General features: G+C 38.9%; 1 protein-coding gene across 1 annotated transcript in view; it reads right to left on the bottom strand.

Moving 5' to 3' along the window:
• Window positions 1–17,286, bottom strand: part of STK32B (serine/threonine kinase 32B) — a 254,347-nt gene that overhangs the window by 210,889 nt on the left and 26,172 nt on the right. Inside the window, exon 2 of the mRNA XM_073340132.1 lies at window positions 2,084–2,139. Within this exon, the coding sequence (XP_073196233.1) occupies window positions 2,084–2,139 (56 nt within the window). The remainder of the gene's footprint in view (window positions 1–2,083; window positions 2,140–17,286) is intronic.

The following is a 17,286-nucleotide window of genomic DNA, read 5'->3' as shown; positions in this document are numbered from 1 at the left end:
TCTGGTTACCTTCTCCAGTCCTGAGAAAGGGCTCAAAAAGCTTGTCCCTTCCACCAGCAAAGGTTGGTCCAGTAAAAGATATTACTTCACCTATCTTGACACTAAGGCAAGTCAAGAAAAGTGCCATGCTCTACAAGCACAAAATAAAATACGGGACATCAATCGGGGAGGGTATTACAATAGGTTCAGGCACAATTTACCAAAATAAGGAAATGATGAGGCAACAACACTGTGTTGCTGCTTTCCATCATGAGGAGGTTCCAGAAGGAGATTGACAGGTAAAGTTGGGATCAAAGTCATTCCTGAATGGATGGTAGGGGCTGAAAGGGATTTGCTGAAAAAAGTTTTTTGGAAGCTGTGCTTTTGACCCGCCCTCCTTGTGGATACTGTAGGACAGGTCATCTTAACATGTGTTTTCTTCTTTTACTGTTTGTGGAAGAGACAGGATATGGAGTGGAACTTTTTTGTGTTGATTTGGGATAAATGAGTACATTATTCAGAAGACTATTTTGTTGCACTAACAACTGTACATTAAACAAATTATGTTAAAAGATGAGCAGCATGTGTATATTTCTTCCTGTTGTTCAGTGGATGCTCTAGGGGACTGTGAATCTAAATCCAAATGATAAAAAGATTCAGAGAACACTGTAGCCAACTGCACCCCAAACAAATACTCAGCACCAGAAAAGGCTGTCGTATCAGGAATTACAAAAACAGTGCTTCATGAACCGGTCTCTTTTAGGTAGCATTGCCATGGGCCCCACATGGCCCTGACAAGAATGGATCCACCAGCTAGCTCCTGAAGAGCTCAGAGGGCTGTAGTGTTCCGTTTTTCCTTCCCTTACAAAACAGCTGCATCTGGCATGAAGAGCCAGGGCCTTTTGGGGAAGGCAGTCATATCAGGGTAAGGGGGCAACTCTGAGGGAAAGATAGGAATGCAAGCTCCGGTCAAAGGTTAGGATCATTTGGATATACCTATGAATACTTATCCTGGATCTAACCTGTACCCCAGACAGTGGAATCACGAAGGACCTCTGTAGTTTCAGTTTGATGTGACGTTCTAGTAGTGCTGTGTGATAGTAAACAGTTACTGTGTTCCACCCCAGAGGTGGCTGAACCTCAGTGGTATGGGAGAGGATACTTGGATAAGTTTTGCATATGACACTCATTCCTGCAGTCTTATTCAGGTAAAACTTCTCATGAAATTCATTGGTCTAAATAAAGATTTACAGCCAAAAATTTGAAAGTCAGCTTGCAAAGTGATTTGGGTTTCTGCTGGATGAAATACACCATTACCCATGTAAGATCACCGATCCTGCAAAATTTCATATATGGACTTAATCGTAAGTGTGGGAGTAGCTCCAAAGAACACAGTGGGCATATGCTTAAATTAAATATCTCCTGAATCAAAGTCTAACTCATTATTATTTGATCTGCTGTCCAAGTTATATGCAAGCTTCAAAATTTACCATTTCAAGTAATATTCTCTCTCTAACATTTTCTTAACATGACTCCATCTGACTGCATAGCCTTGTATTTACCCATATGAAAATTTAAAATCTTGGTTATTACCGGCTTCTTTATTATATACTCATTTGTAAACAAGTCATTAGTTTTCCCTATTCTAGCACATGCTCATTGAATTAAAGAAACATTTTCTACCATAATTACATTTCAGCTGATAGAACTTTACATGTATTTGAATCAATGTAAAAGTATCTTTGTAATTTAAATATTAAAATAGATAAGAATGATCTAGTTCTGATCCTGATTTATCTGTACAACCTAACTGAGATGTCTGCTACTACTTCTTTCATTTATTTATTTATTTGAAGTGGATTTCTTAGTCCTGATAAGCCCTGTGGAAGATATTATAATCATATTTACACAATTAACTTAAGCAAATGTCAGAGTAACTTAATTTAATGTACAACCAAAGTTGCGCTTAATTTGATTGTGATCAGAATGCTACAAAAATGCAACTCTGTTAGTCTAACCAGAGTGAATGAGCACATCATATTAGTATGAAGAAACCTGATGCTAGATTTACCACCAAAAACAACAACTAAACATTGATTCTTACCTTTCCGAAACTCCCTTTCCCAATAGCACGCAGTATTTGAAAGTGGTCAAAATTAACTGTAAAAGCAAATAGAAAAAGAGAGGAATAATAGTTTGTAAAATGCAGGCTCAGAAATAATTATTTAAAAATTAAAAACGATGCAATGTTGCCTACTCTTGTGACTTTATCACAGATCTCATGATATTTACTGTTTTTCTTAAAGCCCCAGGTCCTCGAAATAAAAATATGTTTGACTGGGGGAAAAAAAGCATTGTTTGCAGTGTTGTTGTAGCCATGTTGGTCCCAGGATACTAGAGAGAGAAGGTGAGTGAGGTGATATCTTTTACTGGACCAGCTTCTGTTGGGGTGAGAGAGAGAGAGAAGCTTTTGAGCTTACACAGAGATGACCTTCCCTCTTTAAAAATAGTTGCAGACAAAAACCTGAAAGTATGAACGGAACGGAACCTAAATACTCAGAAACCAGTAAGTAAAATAAATTAACCCAATTAAAAAAAACCACCTCATGGGTTTAAAGAAAATCTCACCTTTTTGTGGGGGAGGGGAGGGGCGAAATCTAATTCCTGGTTTTTGAACATCTGGGATTGGCAATATTGTACCAATTGGAGGGAGAATATATCCCAGTGAGAAGGATGACCACAGCTGTTGCTTCCCCCCACACACCCCACCCCACACACACACACACACACAAAAGAGAGGGGTGTGAATTCTGGCCCATGAGTGAATTTTGGGTTGCCTGATTCCACTCCACTCCTGAGTCAGTCTTATCCACTTTTGATGTCACTGGCTCCAGTCCAATAACTGTCTACAGTTCCCCGGTGCAGCAGAGATTGTTTAGAATTTTTAACATTTCATCCACCCAGCAAAATGCATTTCGCAGGGCTCCAGAATTAATGCCAACCTCAAAGGGATATTTCATTGTTCATACAGCCCATCAGAGATCTTCAGACAGAAGAAGCTACAGAAAGTGCAAAGTCTAGTTTAAAAAAAACCAAACGTGTTACAGTGAGTATGTATGGAATCCTTCCCTCACTGCAACAACCCTAGACACTCAGGGTATGTCTACACTACAATTAGACACCTGTGGCTAGCCAATGCCAGCTGGCTCAGGCTGCAAAGCTGCTCATTGTACTGTAGACATTCAGGCTCAGGCTACAGAAGACCCTCCCACCTTGCAGGGTCCTAGAGTCTGGGCTGCAGTCCAAGCCCAAATGTCTACACCACAATTAAACAGCCCCACAGCCCGAGCCAGCTGACAAGGGCTAGCCACAGGTGCCTAACTGCAGTGTAGACAAACCCTCAGTGAAAGCAAGTTACTTCTCTTCAGGTCTGATTTATTATTGAAAAGGTCATTCTCAAAATACTAATAACTAGTAAACTAAAAATTCCACACTAAAGTGTATCTGCTCTTACAGGTTTCAGAGTAACAGCCATGTTAGTCTGTATTCGCAAAAAGAAAAGAAGTACTTGTGGCACCTTAGAGACTAACCAATTTATTTGAGCATAAGCTTTCGTGAGCTACAGCTCACTTCATCGGATGCATACTGTGGAAAGTGTAGAAGATCTTTTTATATACACACAAAGCATGAAAAAATACCTCCTCCCACCCCACTCTGCTGCTGGTAATAGCTTATCTAAAGTGATCACTCTCCTTACAATGTGTATGATAATCAATTTGGGCCATTTCCAGCACAAATCCAGGTTTTCTCTCCCCCCCCCCCCCACAAACCCACTCTCCTGCTGGTAATAGCTTATCTAAAGTGACCACTCTCCTTACAATGTGTATGATAATCAAGGTGGGCCATTTCCAGCACAAATCCAGGGTTTAACAAGAACGTCTGGGGGGCGGGGGTAGGAAAAAACAAGGGGAAATAGGTTACCTTGCATAATGACTTAGCCACTCCCAGTCTCTATTCAAGCCTAAGTTAATTGTATCAAATTTGCAAATGAATTCCAATTCAACAGTTTCTCGCTGGAGTCTGGATTTGAAGTTTTTTAGTTGTAATATAGCAACTTTCATGTCTGTAATCGCGTGACCAGAGAGATTGAAGTGTTCTCCGACTGGTTTATGAATGTTATAATTCTTGACATCTGATTTGTGTCCATTTATTCTTTTACGTAGAGACTGTCCAGTTTGACCAATGTACATGGCAGAGGGGCGTTGCTGGCACATGATAGCATATATCACATCGGTGGATGTGCAGGTGAACGAGCCTACCCCCCCCCACCCCCAGACGTTCTTGTTAAACCCTGGATTTGTGCTGGAAATGGCCCAACTTGATTATCATATACATTGTAAGGAGAGTGATCACTTTAGATAAGCTATTACCAGCAGGAGAGTGGGGTGGTAGGAGGTATTTTTTCATGCTTTGTGTGTATATAAAAAGATCTTCTACACTTTCCACAGTATGCATCCGATGAAGTGAGCTGTAGCTCACAAAAGCTTATGCTCAAATAAATTGGTTAGTCTCTAAGGTGCCACAAGTACTCCTTTTCTATCTGCTCTTACAGTTTCTTCATTCCTTCCCTCAGGTCCCAGCTCAGGCTAACACCCAAGCTCTCTTGTACCCATAATGAGCCAGCTGCACCAGTGAGTCAGCAAATCAGTTAAATTAATGGTTTCTAGCAGTATCATCATCTGCTAATAGGCAAACACTGCCATCCTGTTACAGATATGCAATAGCAATGGTAGCACTAACCACTCTCAGGGCCTATTCCTGTCATCTCTTTATTCAGGCAGAAAATCCATTGAAGTGAAAGGGAGTTTGGATGGTGTGAAAGGGTCTGCATCAGGCCTTCCCTATACGGTTTGCTAACCCAGTGCAAAATGTAATTTAAAAAGAAACACACATTTTTCTTAGACGTAATACAAAGCCTACTTCAGAAGATTAGCATAGAATAGATTTACTCCAGAGTCACAGCAATATAAATTAGAGACTACACTGGCTTTGCATAATCACAGAATCATAGAATATCAGGGTTGGAAGGGACCTCAGGAACTCATCTAGTCTAACCCCCTGCTCAAAGCAGGACCAGTCCCCAACTAAATCATCCCAGCCAGGGCTTGTGAAAGAGCAGATTTTGGCTTTCAGAACCTTTCTTAGCGGTATTGTTGCATGAGCTAGATAGAATGCAGTGTGACTTTCAAAGCCTAGGTTAGGTGGTAGGGCTGGTAGTTAAGGGAAAAACCCCTCATTATACTGGTAGTCTGAGCAAATTTGATATTGAGACACAACCATGGGAATGTGTGATTCAGTTTTTACAATCACTTGTCAGAACAGAATCACACTTTAAAGTGAAATCCAAAGGCTACAGAACCACGTGAACTGAAATTGGCAACATTTATTGAAACTTATTAAACAAACAAACAAGAACTGGCAACTTGTGTGTTGTTCTAGCTTTGGCTGTCCATTTCCAGTGTGCCCTCCACTGTGTTAACTGGGCATCTGCAAAATTATGTATAGCACCTTTGCAAAGTTGCTCTGAAAATGTACCACTTCAGGCAAAAAAAACTACTCACAAACAAACAAAACTTCGAAGTGAGACGATATACATCCCTGTTAAAGGTTTCAGAGGAACAGCCGTGTTAGTCTGTATTCGCAAAAAGAAAAGGAGGACTTGTGGCACCTTAGAGACTAACCAATTTATTTGAGCATGAGCTTTCGTGAGCTACAGCTCACTTCATCAGATGTTTACCGTGGAAACATCTACCAGCCCAGGTCGAATAGGAGAGTAGTGCCTCTTAAGGTCGAGACCAGTTATATGAGATGGTTGCAATTGTACAAGGGGGCTGCCTGTGGTAGCAGGAGACTGGTCTTGATGACCCAGGAGCTCCCTTGCAGTCCTAAGTCCCTATGTATAGCAAGTCAAAGAGAAAGGCTGACGACTCAGTGTCTCCCTGTAACAATGCTTGTAGTGTTTATGTTGACTCAATTAATGCTATTATAATATATTAATATTATATTATATTAATAATATAATATATTAAATATTATTATAATATATTAAATATTAGATTATTAAATATATTAATATTATATTATATTAATAATATAATATATTAAATATTAGATTATTTTTGCTAGCTTTCAGCATCTTCAAGAAAGCATTGTTGGTCCATTTGTTAGCGCTGCCATAACAAATATCTGCACGATAATCACCAGGAATTGAACCTAGGAAGCTAGAAGCAGGGTACTAGAGTGTGAGCTAAACAAAGCAGTAGGTTAATGGGGTGCAGTAGCAGAGTCATATCATCTGTGGAGCAGGCACAGTGGGTATGCATAACACACACTGAAGAGTGGGCTACAGTGCTGTTGGCGGAAGGCTTATTAAAGAGATGAGTCTAATATTTTGATCCAAATGAGGGCCTATGCTGAAAAGGCTGTGCTCCTCTCCCTTAGCACTAGGCAATCCATGGTTATTATTTATCAAAGGTGCTGTCCCGGAATCTGTTCTTTCAGTGATCCAGAGCTCGCGAGACCCCAATCCACAGAGGCTTCTGACATTTTATGCCCTGTCCCGGCTAGTCACTCTGCACAGTGCACCCACTGAAGTCAGTGAATGGAGTGACTTGCAGGATCAGTGACCAGGATCTTGAAGCTGATCAGAGATGTACATCCTTGTAGCATGTGAAAGGCTCAGAGAGATGTGCTCCCCTTACCTCTTGTTAAAATGGTAGAGAGTGATTTTTACTCCACTCTTTGACAGCTTTTCTCCTTTGCAAACAAGCTTATCTCTGTAACTCACATACTACACCCCTTTGATATTTCTTATACATTTTATTGATCTGGTTTTAAACCAGACACCTCTGTTTAAAGAAAATGTCATTTGATTGAGCATCGCCTGCTGCTTGCACTCCTTAGGCAGGTAAAAGTCCTATTTATGTGAATGGGAGTTTGGCCTCAGAAAGGATACGACTGGGCTCTTCAGCTAGGCCATAGACTGATTTTGACTAGACCAGCGTAACACCTGTTAGATTGGATTTCCTCTCAATATAATTCAGGAGAAAATAAGTCAGAGGAGAATCAGGTTCATTGGCTTCAAATGGCTTACTGCAGACGTACAAACAGGTATAGCTTGGATCAGAGTCTGGGCCACTGAGGCTGGTCCCCAATTACAGCTGGATAGCATTTGATGTAGATTCATCTCCAGCAATTTGAAATTAATTCCACGCAAGTTACAACAGAGATATATTATATTATTATACAGCACTGGGTTGATTTTGAAATTTATCATTTTAATAAGGGATTTTATTTTCATAAGAACCTAGATTAAACATTCATTTTTAGCTAGGGAAGGGAATTTATTAGTGTCCACTTAAATCTTATTTCTCTAAATGTTGTTCTTTAATGGTTAGCATTACTCCTAATGACAACGATAAAATTTATTTATTATAGGGGATTTAAATGCAAATTGGACTTCTTCAAGAAGTAAATGATTAAATGAAGCATTTGTCCCTTTTGGTTTAACTCAGATTACTAATAAACCACATAAGAGTGATTAAAAAATACAGCCACAATAGTTGATTTAATGTTCACAACTTTCACTCTCAGCATGAAGCTAAAGTGGAAGGTTACACTTTTCAACCTAACTTGAAGAGAAAACAATGTTGTCGTTTTGTGGGTTGCTATAAAACAAGCCCCTTACTTTAAATTTTAAAGTGAATATCTACTTCTAGGTACTGAAGTTAAGACGAGCAAGGTGGATCTGCCAGACAATGAAAGGGGACACAACCAATTGGTAGTTGTCAGGCAGGTGAAAAGGAATTCTGGCTTCCTATAGCCTTGCCAACCTGAACTGTGATCTTCATAGATAACAACACCACAGGTTGAATCCTGGTCCTATTGGAGGCAGTGGCAAAGCTCCCTCACACCTTAGATTACAACCAGAGTTGTGGAGTCTAGGTCAACGCTTAGATAGGACACCCCCCTCCAGCACCTCTTCTGCAAGAAGCAGTGCTGCTGATTCAGTAGGTGACACTCTTTCCTCTAAGTCCTCTGACCCAGTGCTCTCAGCATGACGCTAGAGAAGGGTAGAAGGGACATTTTTTTTTCAGATGAGACATACAGTCAAAATAGCAATATTCAATTGTAGGACTATGCTATTTTAAACAGTAGACCTATCAGAGGGTCAAGATGAACAGAAAAACATTAATTATAGCAGAGAAAAGGTGGGTGGGGTCATATCTTCTATTGGACCAACGTCTATTGGTGAGAGAGACAAGCTTTGCAGCTTACACAGAGCTCTTCTTCAGGTCTGGGAAACTTACTCAGAGTGTCACAGCTAAATACAAGATGGAACAGATTGTTTAGCATATAGTAACACATAGCAATAGTTAACACATAAAGAAAAGCTCTATGTATACTCTAAAGGTGGTCCAATAAAAGTTATTAACCCACCCACCTTGTCTCTCTAATATCCTGGCTACAACAACACTGCATACATTAAGCAGAGCAGTCAGCTTGGCAATAGAGCTGTAACTAACAGAGTATTGCAACCTAAACTGAGTGCTACCTCAGTGTTATACTAGTCCATTGTCCTCAGGTATTAATTTTAATCCTTCCTTCTGACTTGCTTTTTTCCTTGTACTTGCCTTTTCTTATTTAATCACACAATTTTTATGTTATTTTAGTGCGTTTTTCCCTGTTGTGAACATTCGAGACTGCAATGCCACAGCAGATGCTGAGATGAGCCATGGTTGACCATGAGCTCCAATAGCTCCTGTGCTTAAAATATCATCAAGATCAGACAGTGTCTGTGCAATGAGGGTATCACAACTACAGAGTTCTCATCCCATAAAGTATTACACATCTAACACTCTTGCATAGACTGGCAATCATAGAATCATAGAATATCAGGATGGGAAGGGACCTCAGGAGGTCATCTAGTCCAACCCCCTGCTCCAAGCAGGACCGATCCCCAATTAAATCATCCCAGCCAGGACTTTGTCAAGCCTGACCTTAAAAACTTCTAAGGAAGGAGATTCTACCACTTCCCTAGGTAACGCATTCCAGTGTTTCACCACCCTCCTAGTGAAAAAGTTTTTCCTAATATCCAACCTAAATCTCCCCCACTGCAACTTGAGACCATTACTCCTCGTTCTGTCATCTGCTACCACTGAGAACAGTCTAGAGCCATCCTCTTTGGAACCCCCTTTCAGGTAGCTGAAAGCAGCTATCAAATCCCCCCTCATTCTTCTCTTCTGCAGGCTAAACAATCCCAGTTCCCTCAGCCTCTCCTCATAACTCATGTGTTCCAGTCCCCTAATCATTTTTGTTGCCCTCTATTGTTGTATCTAATGATGTTTTGCTAATGTAACTCACTCACCTCCTGGGTGTGGTGTTCTGTCCCATCTAGTGGCACTGGGACCACTTAGAGAAAGAGCTAAAATGAGTCAGCTCTACAGCCTTAGCTAACAGGAAGTTGGCTTTTAGCTTATGCGGTAGAGGCTCATGCACTAAGCTTCAGAGGTCCCAGGTTCAAGCCTGCCTGCCTGCCAACCACCAGGATCTGTCGGTGTTACACTAGCACAGAATCCAGGTGAAACAACAGTATGTTTGGCAGGGGAACTCATTCTTTACCAGCAGTCATATGACTATTGCTTTTTTTAAAATAGTTTTCTTGGTATCCTTTACTTGGGAGGAAAAAATTTCCTTTCCAACTTTTGGGGAGGTTGATGCATTTTATCTTTACTAGTTTTTTAAGCAAGCACTGTTTGCAAGTGGGTTATCATATGTAGGATAATAGGGGTTAATGGTGTTTTACAAACATGTAGGAAAATAAAGTATCTCATGGAGACTGCAGTCTGAGAGCCTGATCTAGCATTTGTTACTCATTCAAATTTCCAACAAGCATGAGTGGGAGCTTTGACTAAGGATTCCAGGATCAGGCCCTATATTAGATCCAGCACAACGATTAAGGATTAAATGGCAGGAAGGGATTCTTTCCCCCAATGTATTGTTTATTTTATTTTATCTTCTTCCTCTGAAGTATCAAGGATGGTCATGGCTGGAGATGGGACATCAGAGCTCTGATGCTCTGATGTAGCACCGAGCATTCTCTCTCTCTCAGCTGCTTGGCTGGCTGGTTTTTGCTCACATGTTCAGGGTCTAACTGATGGCTATATGTGATGTTGGGAAGGAATTCCCCCCCCAGCTCAGATTGGCACTGACAGCATGAGTATGTGGTTCACTTGCCAGGATTATCGGGGTATATCTCACTTAATCATTTCCCTTCCTCTGCAGCATGAGTATGTGGTTCACTTGCCAGGATTATCGGGGTATATCTCACTTAATCATTTCCCTGCCACTGTGGAGGCCTGGGGCACTGGTGATACCTCAGTCTTTCCTATTACTTTGCACATAATAGTCTAATCTCCTGGGGGCTATAATACTTTGGTCTAATTTTGGTTGTTGAGTTTAGCATGCAGGTGCTGGGTCTGGTTGGTGGACTGTGATATACAGGAGGTCAGAGTGGATGATCTGGTGGTCTCTTCTGGCCTTCAACTCTAAGACTATATTTGAGAGTGGGAGCAGATAGTGCTAGAGCAGAGGTTATGAGTGTAAAGCAGGAAGTGACTCTTATGCTGAGTGTCCAGATGAGATGACTGTAGCAAGAAAAGCAGCTAAAAGAATCTTGTAAGAATGTGTAAATTATAGTAGGCCTTCACACACACTCTTTAACTTAAATCTTTTTCTGACTTGGCATGTGGATTTCCCCAAAGCAGAGTCCCTTACACATATGTAAATGAATGCCATTTTAGAGAAGTAGTTCCAAGAGACTTTAAGCAAGCCTATAGGAGATTTAACTTGCTCATCAGCTCTGAATCTGGCCCTTACAATATATATTTTACTTGGGTATTTTACAGAGACTAGAAATTAGTTTGGATTCGCCCCGCTCATCCCTCTTCTCCCCAAACAGATTCAGAAAACTTGAAATCAAGCCCCCTGGAATGCCACCTGGAACTGAGGTACATATTTAGATCAGTCAAAACATTTTGTAGATTCCTGTCAATTTCAGCAAATTGTTTCAGATAAAAAAAAGGGAAAAAAATTCAGAAATGTTGAAACCGTTCCCAGTCCCAGGTCTCCCATCTCTCACGCCAGTACCTTCACAACCAGTCTACAGGGTGAGAGACCCACTGCAGAATAACCAATAACACAATGGTCTGGGCACTCCCATGGGGGACCTGGGTTCGAGTTCCTATGCCAAAGTGAGAATTTGAACACGGGTCAAATAAGATATCATATCAGATAAATGCCCTAACCACTGGGCTACTGGATAGAAGGGGGTAGGGAGAGTTCTCCCTTCACTTCCAAATTTCCTTTCCTTTGATTAAAAAATGAATTTGTAAACCTGTTAATACTTCCTAAATAAATTTAAAATAGTGTTAAAGGTGTCTAATATCAAAATAAAACATTCTGTTTTGCATCAAACAGAATTCTTCATTCAACCCAAAACTATTTTTATTGACTTTTCAATTTGCAGACAGTTCCAAAACATTTTGGTTTGGGGCTGACCCGAAATGCAATTTTATATTTTGGAACTGCCAACAAAAATTTAAAAAAAACCAGTAGCTATTGGCACAGCTCTGGTTGTGAGGTGCTCAGATAATATGGTAATGGGGTCCACTTCAGTACTAAGAAACAGATAAAATAATTCTCGGAGTTAATATAAATTAGCCATAGAGTTGAGAACAGAACCCGATGCCCAGTCCAGCCATACCACCTCTCAAATGACATTGGTATAGCTGAAAGAATATAACACAGCAGAAAGTTCCTAATGCAGTAAAAAGATATATATTGGAAAGTAAGATATACACATTTCCTGGTCTCCCACCCCTCAAAAAAAGAAGACCATTAGGAAAATAACATTCACATCACAGTCTATTGACTTTTTACTGCCATGCTGCAGATAAACTAGATAATTTTCATGGAAATGTCTATTACTTATCCTTTTGCAAAGACTATATAGAATTATATGCATAATGTTGTGTTAAAATAATAGAGTCCTTTACATGCATTCACCCCACTTGCATTATTCATGAATGGTGCAGTGATTCGAGCCAAATAAAAATAAGCAAACCATTATTTTGATACAGATCATTACGTATTTGATTCATGCCACATCGGATAGGAACACAAAATTTCCACTCACTGATTTGTAGGTTTACTTAGGAATTTAATTTAAAATATTCTCATTTTCAGCATAATTTGTTCAATTGTAAATTACATGTGGCTGAGGTGATGATATGAAAACAGGGTGGATTTTGTAGAGCGCTGACTTACCTATTGTGTGCTCAGTGTGGCTGAGATATATCTATTGTACAAATATATCATTAGACCAAATACATTAAGAAGTGTTATTTGAAGAATTTTACACTCCATAAAATAAAACATATACCTCATCTTAAGTGCTATAGATGCAGATATATACAACTTTGGCATTGCTGAAAAGAATGCAGAGGAATTTGATTTGAAATTGTGTAAGCAACTTGGTAGATGTTGGTATCTAGATGTTGCTATTCTGAGCTAGACTTTTCTTAATTTTTCCTAGGTAATCCCACTAACTTCATTCGATTGCACGGGTGTAACTGAGGCCGAAATATGATCCAAGTTCATAAATCTGAAAAAAATGAAAACCATGACTGAGTCCTTTATGAAGCATAAGCAAAAACCACATGGTGTTTGAAGCAGAGGAACATTAGTTTCTCTATTAATTCCCCATATAAAGTTCTAGAAAGCCAAGGAATTTGGATGAAACTGTTTCTACTTTGCATGCATCATCCATTTCACATGATACAGAACTCTAACAAATCAGTTACCGCCTAGGACTACACACCAGAACACTCTGCTGCACACCACGCTTTGAACTCGACAGGGCTGCAGCGATTGAATGGAGACCTCCTGCTTTAAGAACACCATTTGTTTCCCCACCACCGCCACTTTACCTAAATGACCCTATTAGCTGTTAGAAGCACAGATTTTTTGACACACAGTTGAGCAGATCTGATTGCACACAGCAGAGAACACTAGAAACTGGGGCCCGATCCTGCAATGTATTCCCCTCTGTCTACGTGAAGTTCAGCATGCCTCTGTATTTCACTACTGTGATACAGATAGACCACCTCTCTATTTCTTCCAAACTAGAAATGTTACAAAGTTGCGTTTGTTTTTTAAAATGACAAGGAATACAAAGGGAACAGTGTCTTGCAGCTCTTTCTAGCACCAGTTTCATATGCCATAACCTAGCCATAGTTTTCTTCCAGAAAAGACAGGGTTACCACATTACAATATATTTTAAAAGGTTTGCCTGGAGACAATGCTTCACAATGAAACATTCAGCCAAGGAGCTAGATTTTGATTCAAGTCTATTTTGTGCCTTAGACATCTGCTAATTTTTTTTTACATTCTGCGTCCATTTCGTATGTAACTCAAAGAACTAGAATAGCTAAATATTATTTTTTCCTTGTGGATTCAACATGTACCTTTTACTCACTTGGCAGTATTGTTATTGAGTTTTCAAGGGTTCTCCAGCATGCTTTTGCCATTTGGTTATGTTGTAAATTCTAAGGCTTTTTGAACAGACAGAGATATGACAATTACAAGCCGCAAGGTTGTTCTGGCATAAATTTGAGCAGACATCACAGCTTGTTCAACTGCTACTGCACTTGCATGCACAAGCACAGAAGATGACTAGCCAGCTATATGCAGTTATGTATTCAGCGGCCATAATGGAGCCTTGAAGGTGAACAAATATATACAGGAGAAACATGACAAATACTTAAAAATTAGACTAAGGGGCGTAAAATGTTATATTAGATGGAATCATAGTCCATATTGCTCTATTTATAGAAAATACATTAGCAAAGAGAGAGAATGTTTAAACTGAGTATAAAACACAAGCTTTTGTTGACAGAATGGTAGAAGCAGCTGTATCTTTTGAGGCAAGCAGAGAATAAGACTGGGTACTTAAATGAAGTTTGAGATAGAATATGCCACCAATATATATTCATTTGATTAGGAAGATGGGAAGAACATGGTAATTAGGAAAACAATAGGTATTTGGAGAGAAAGATAACAGCAGTTTCAAGGGTGATCTTTTATTTCACTTAATGCTACATTTTTCTATCATTGCATTTCAGAGCTTTGCATTTAAACTGTTTGAAGACATTTCAATTCTTCAGGCTTAATGACTGTTTTAAGTCAAATTTACCTGCTGTTTCTAATTACTGTTTTAATCATTCTCTTAATTTTTTTCTTAATTATCTACAGTCTGTTTGGATTGAGGAAGTTCTGAAGACTTTTGTATGTGCAGTCTTTTGATACAAAGCTGATAACCAGAGCCAAGTGAAAAATGGAAAAAAATGGTTCTGTTAATATTTGTTTGAATTTGAAACAAAATTTCAGTTTGACCATATTTGCGAACTAGTGGTGTTCAGAAAATGTAACTTCTATCCTAAAGGAAATTGGCATTTTAACATTTGTTTTTGTCCCAAAATGGGATGAAATATTGACATATCAGAAATGTTTGCAGAATGAAGTGTTGAGAAATCTATCAATTTGGAAATCTCAAAAAATTCTGCTTTTGGATTGAAATGAAAAGTAGGGTTTTTCTGACATTTTGGATTTTTTTTGACATTTTGAAATATCAAAATTAGTTGAGCAAAAATTGGAATTTCCATCCCACAGGAAATTCTGATATTTCAATATTTTTGTCATCCTAATTCAGGATGACAAATTGAAATATCAATTTTATTTGTAGAACAAAAAATTCAGAGAAATTTCTGTTTGGGAATGATGAACTGTTTGTTTCAGCATTTTCAGTCAAAACAAAATGTTCTAATATGCCTGAATGGAAAAGTTTCATTTCAATTTCTCGAACTGATCAGAATTGTTTCATTTCAAGTCAGTTCAACATTAATCTGTATTTATAAATGCACCTTATAATGGTGTATTGCCTCAAGAGAGATGTAGTTTGGGTGACTAATGCCCTCATTTTCCCTTATGGACCAGGCTCCATCTCCCATGATATAACCACAGCCACATGACTCTTATGATGCATGACACCACTTAGTGACAGGGAACATTCTGCTTATCATGGGTGATATAGTCCAGCCAGGGAACCCAGCTCATAGGAGAGAATGGGGACATCAGTCACCCAAATGACAGCTCCCACAAGACAATGCAGAACAATGGGGAAACACAATTTAATGTTAAACTGACTCAAAATGAAACACTTTGTTTTTGGGAAATTTTTGAGTTTGTAGAAACTGCATTTTCAGCTGAAAAATCATTCCAATGGAAAATTCCCAACCAGCTCCAGTCAAAGTGCCAATTCAACATGAAATGTTTCATTGAGAATTTTTCCAATAAAAAATTGTCATTGAAATCAACATTTTCTTGCTTAAATAAAATAAATTAGATTTTGACAAAACTTCTTGGCTTTTCACAGAAACTCTTTCCTTTAATCCTCTTACCAGTAAGTACATCAAATATCACCACCAAATTTGTCATACATTTCCATGTTGCATAGTCTGAGGACAAGAATGGGAGCCAGTAACACTTGGGATGAAACCCTCTGCCTGTTGAAGTCAATGGGAGTTTTGCCAGTGGAACCAGGGTTTCACTGTAACTGGCTCTGTTACTGAACTTGTGTATCACTTAGGCCAAAGTTTGAGTGTCAATTTTGGGTGTCCAACTTGAGATTTAGGCCTTAATTTCCTTGCCCCAGTTTCCCAGATATCTTTAGAGAACATCCAAATATTAATTTAGGTTACTTTACTTAAATAGAAAAAAGATGTTTTCTCCCCTGCCCCAAAGAATGCTGCACCTAAGTACTATTTAAATGCCAAAATGTGGGATCTGGTGTTCATATATAGGTGACCACATATGAAAATTGTTCCCACACTGTGTCATACAATAAAAGTAATTTCCTGAAACCAAAATACTTTGTGTTTACTTGTGCCCTATAAAGTAAATATGATCAATTTCAACCACTTAGAACACAGAAGAATGTTACATTTTCTGGCATAAAATTGAATGATTGTTTTTATTCTAGTAGCTTTGGTTTCTGTTTGCCAAGGACATACAGAAAGAAGACTTAGCATTACGCCCATAACAATTATTCTAACTACAGATTTCAATTATATCAAGATAATCCAAAACATGTAGTCCTCTTGATTTTTTTTTAAATTTCATAGCTTTAGACTCACTGGACATTTTAATAAAAAGCCTCCCATTGACTCAAACTTTTCTCGATTAAACCACACATTTACTTTTACCAGCTGCCACCACTGGACCAAGGAACAGGATTTCTGCACTAGACTCTTTTTCTTCATGTATTTTAAAGTACATGGTTTACCTGAGTAAGTGTGTTTATTTTAATATAGGGTGAAATGTTAAAATTCTTGATGTAAGAGTTCTGAATACCTGTTTATAGGTATTCACATTTTAATCAATCACCTAGTGCACTAGACTTTCTTTTCAGAAGTAAACTACTGGGATTAGACAGAGCACCATTATAAATTACTGTCTAGAGCTTGTGCCCTGAAAAAAGTTTACCCCCGTAACTGTATTAATTTTGGTGGGTTACGCATTTTGGAGAGGCACTAGAGTGACCTGCCATTTTATACTAAGAATCCTATTAACAATAGACTAGAATGATAAAGTGTAGTCCACTAAAGTAAAGCAAATCTTGGTTATCTAACAACAATACATCACCTGTGCCATGAGTACAACAATGTGAATTTGAAATCATTAAGCAGAAGGCAGCATCTGGGGTGGGGGGGAACAAGGTTGCTCAAGAAGAAGCTTCAAAGGATCACATTCTCAAAGCCTAACTTCCCTTTTGAGTCCACAATTTGCAACCACAAAAAACTGCCAGCGCAATTTTGCATCCACAGTTATGTACCGGCAAACTGTAATCATTTAGATATTCAGCTATGATTGTGTCTGACATTTAAATGATGTAGGTTGTACCTACAATTATTTTCACCTACAAAAATCATACTGTTAAATGCAAATAGGCAGTAAAAATACATCAAACAGCTAATTGAGACCATTAATTTTCCTCTTTCAGCAAGGTACTTACAAATTGCAATTATTACAGCTAGACTGTGGCAGGCATTTAGATACAAACTGTAAGGGCCTGACTATGCCACAGTCTCAGGCGCCATTTCTGATGAAAACCAAGATAAGTCAACAAAA

Source organism: Lepidochelys kempii, chromosome 4 (genome assembly GCF_965140285.1).
Source record: "Lepidochelys kempii isolate rLepKem1 chromosome 4, rLepKem1.hap1, whole genome shotgun sequence".
NCBI classification, from domain to species: domain Eukaryota; kingdom Metazoa; phylum Chordata; order Testudines; family Cheloniidae; genus Lepidochelys; species Lepidochelys kempii.
This window is presented reverse-complemented; position numbering and strand designations above follow the sequence as displayed.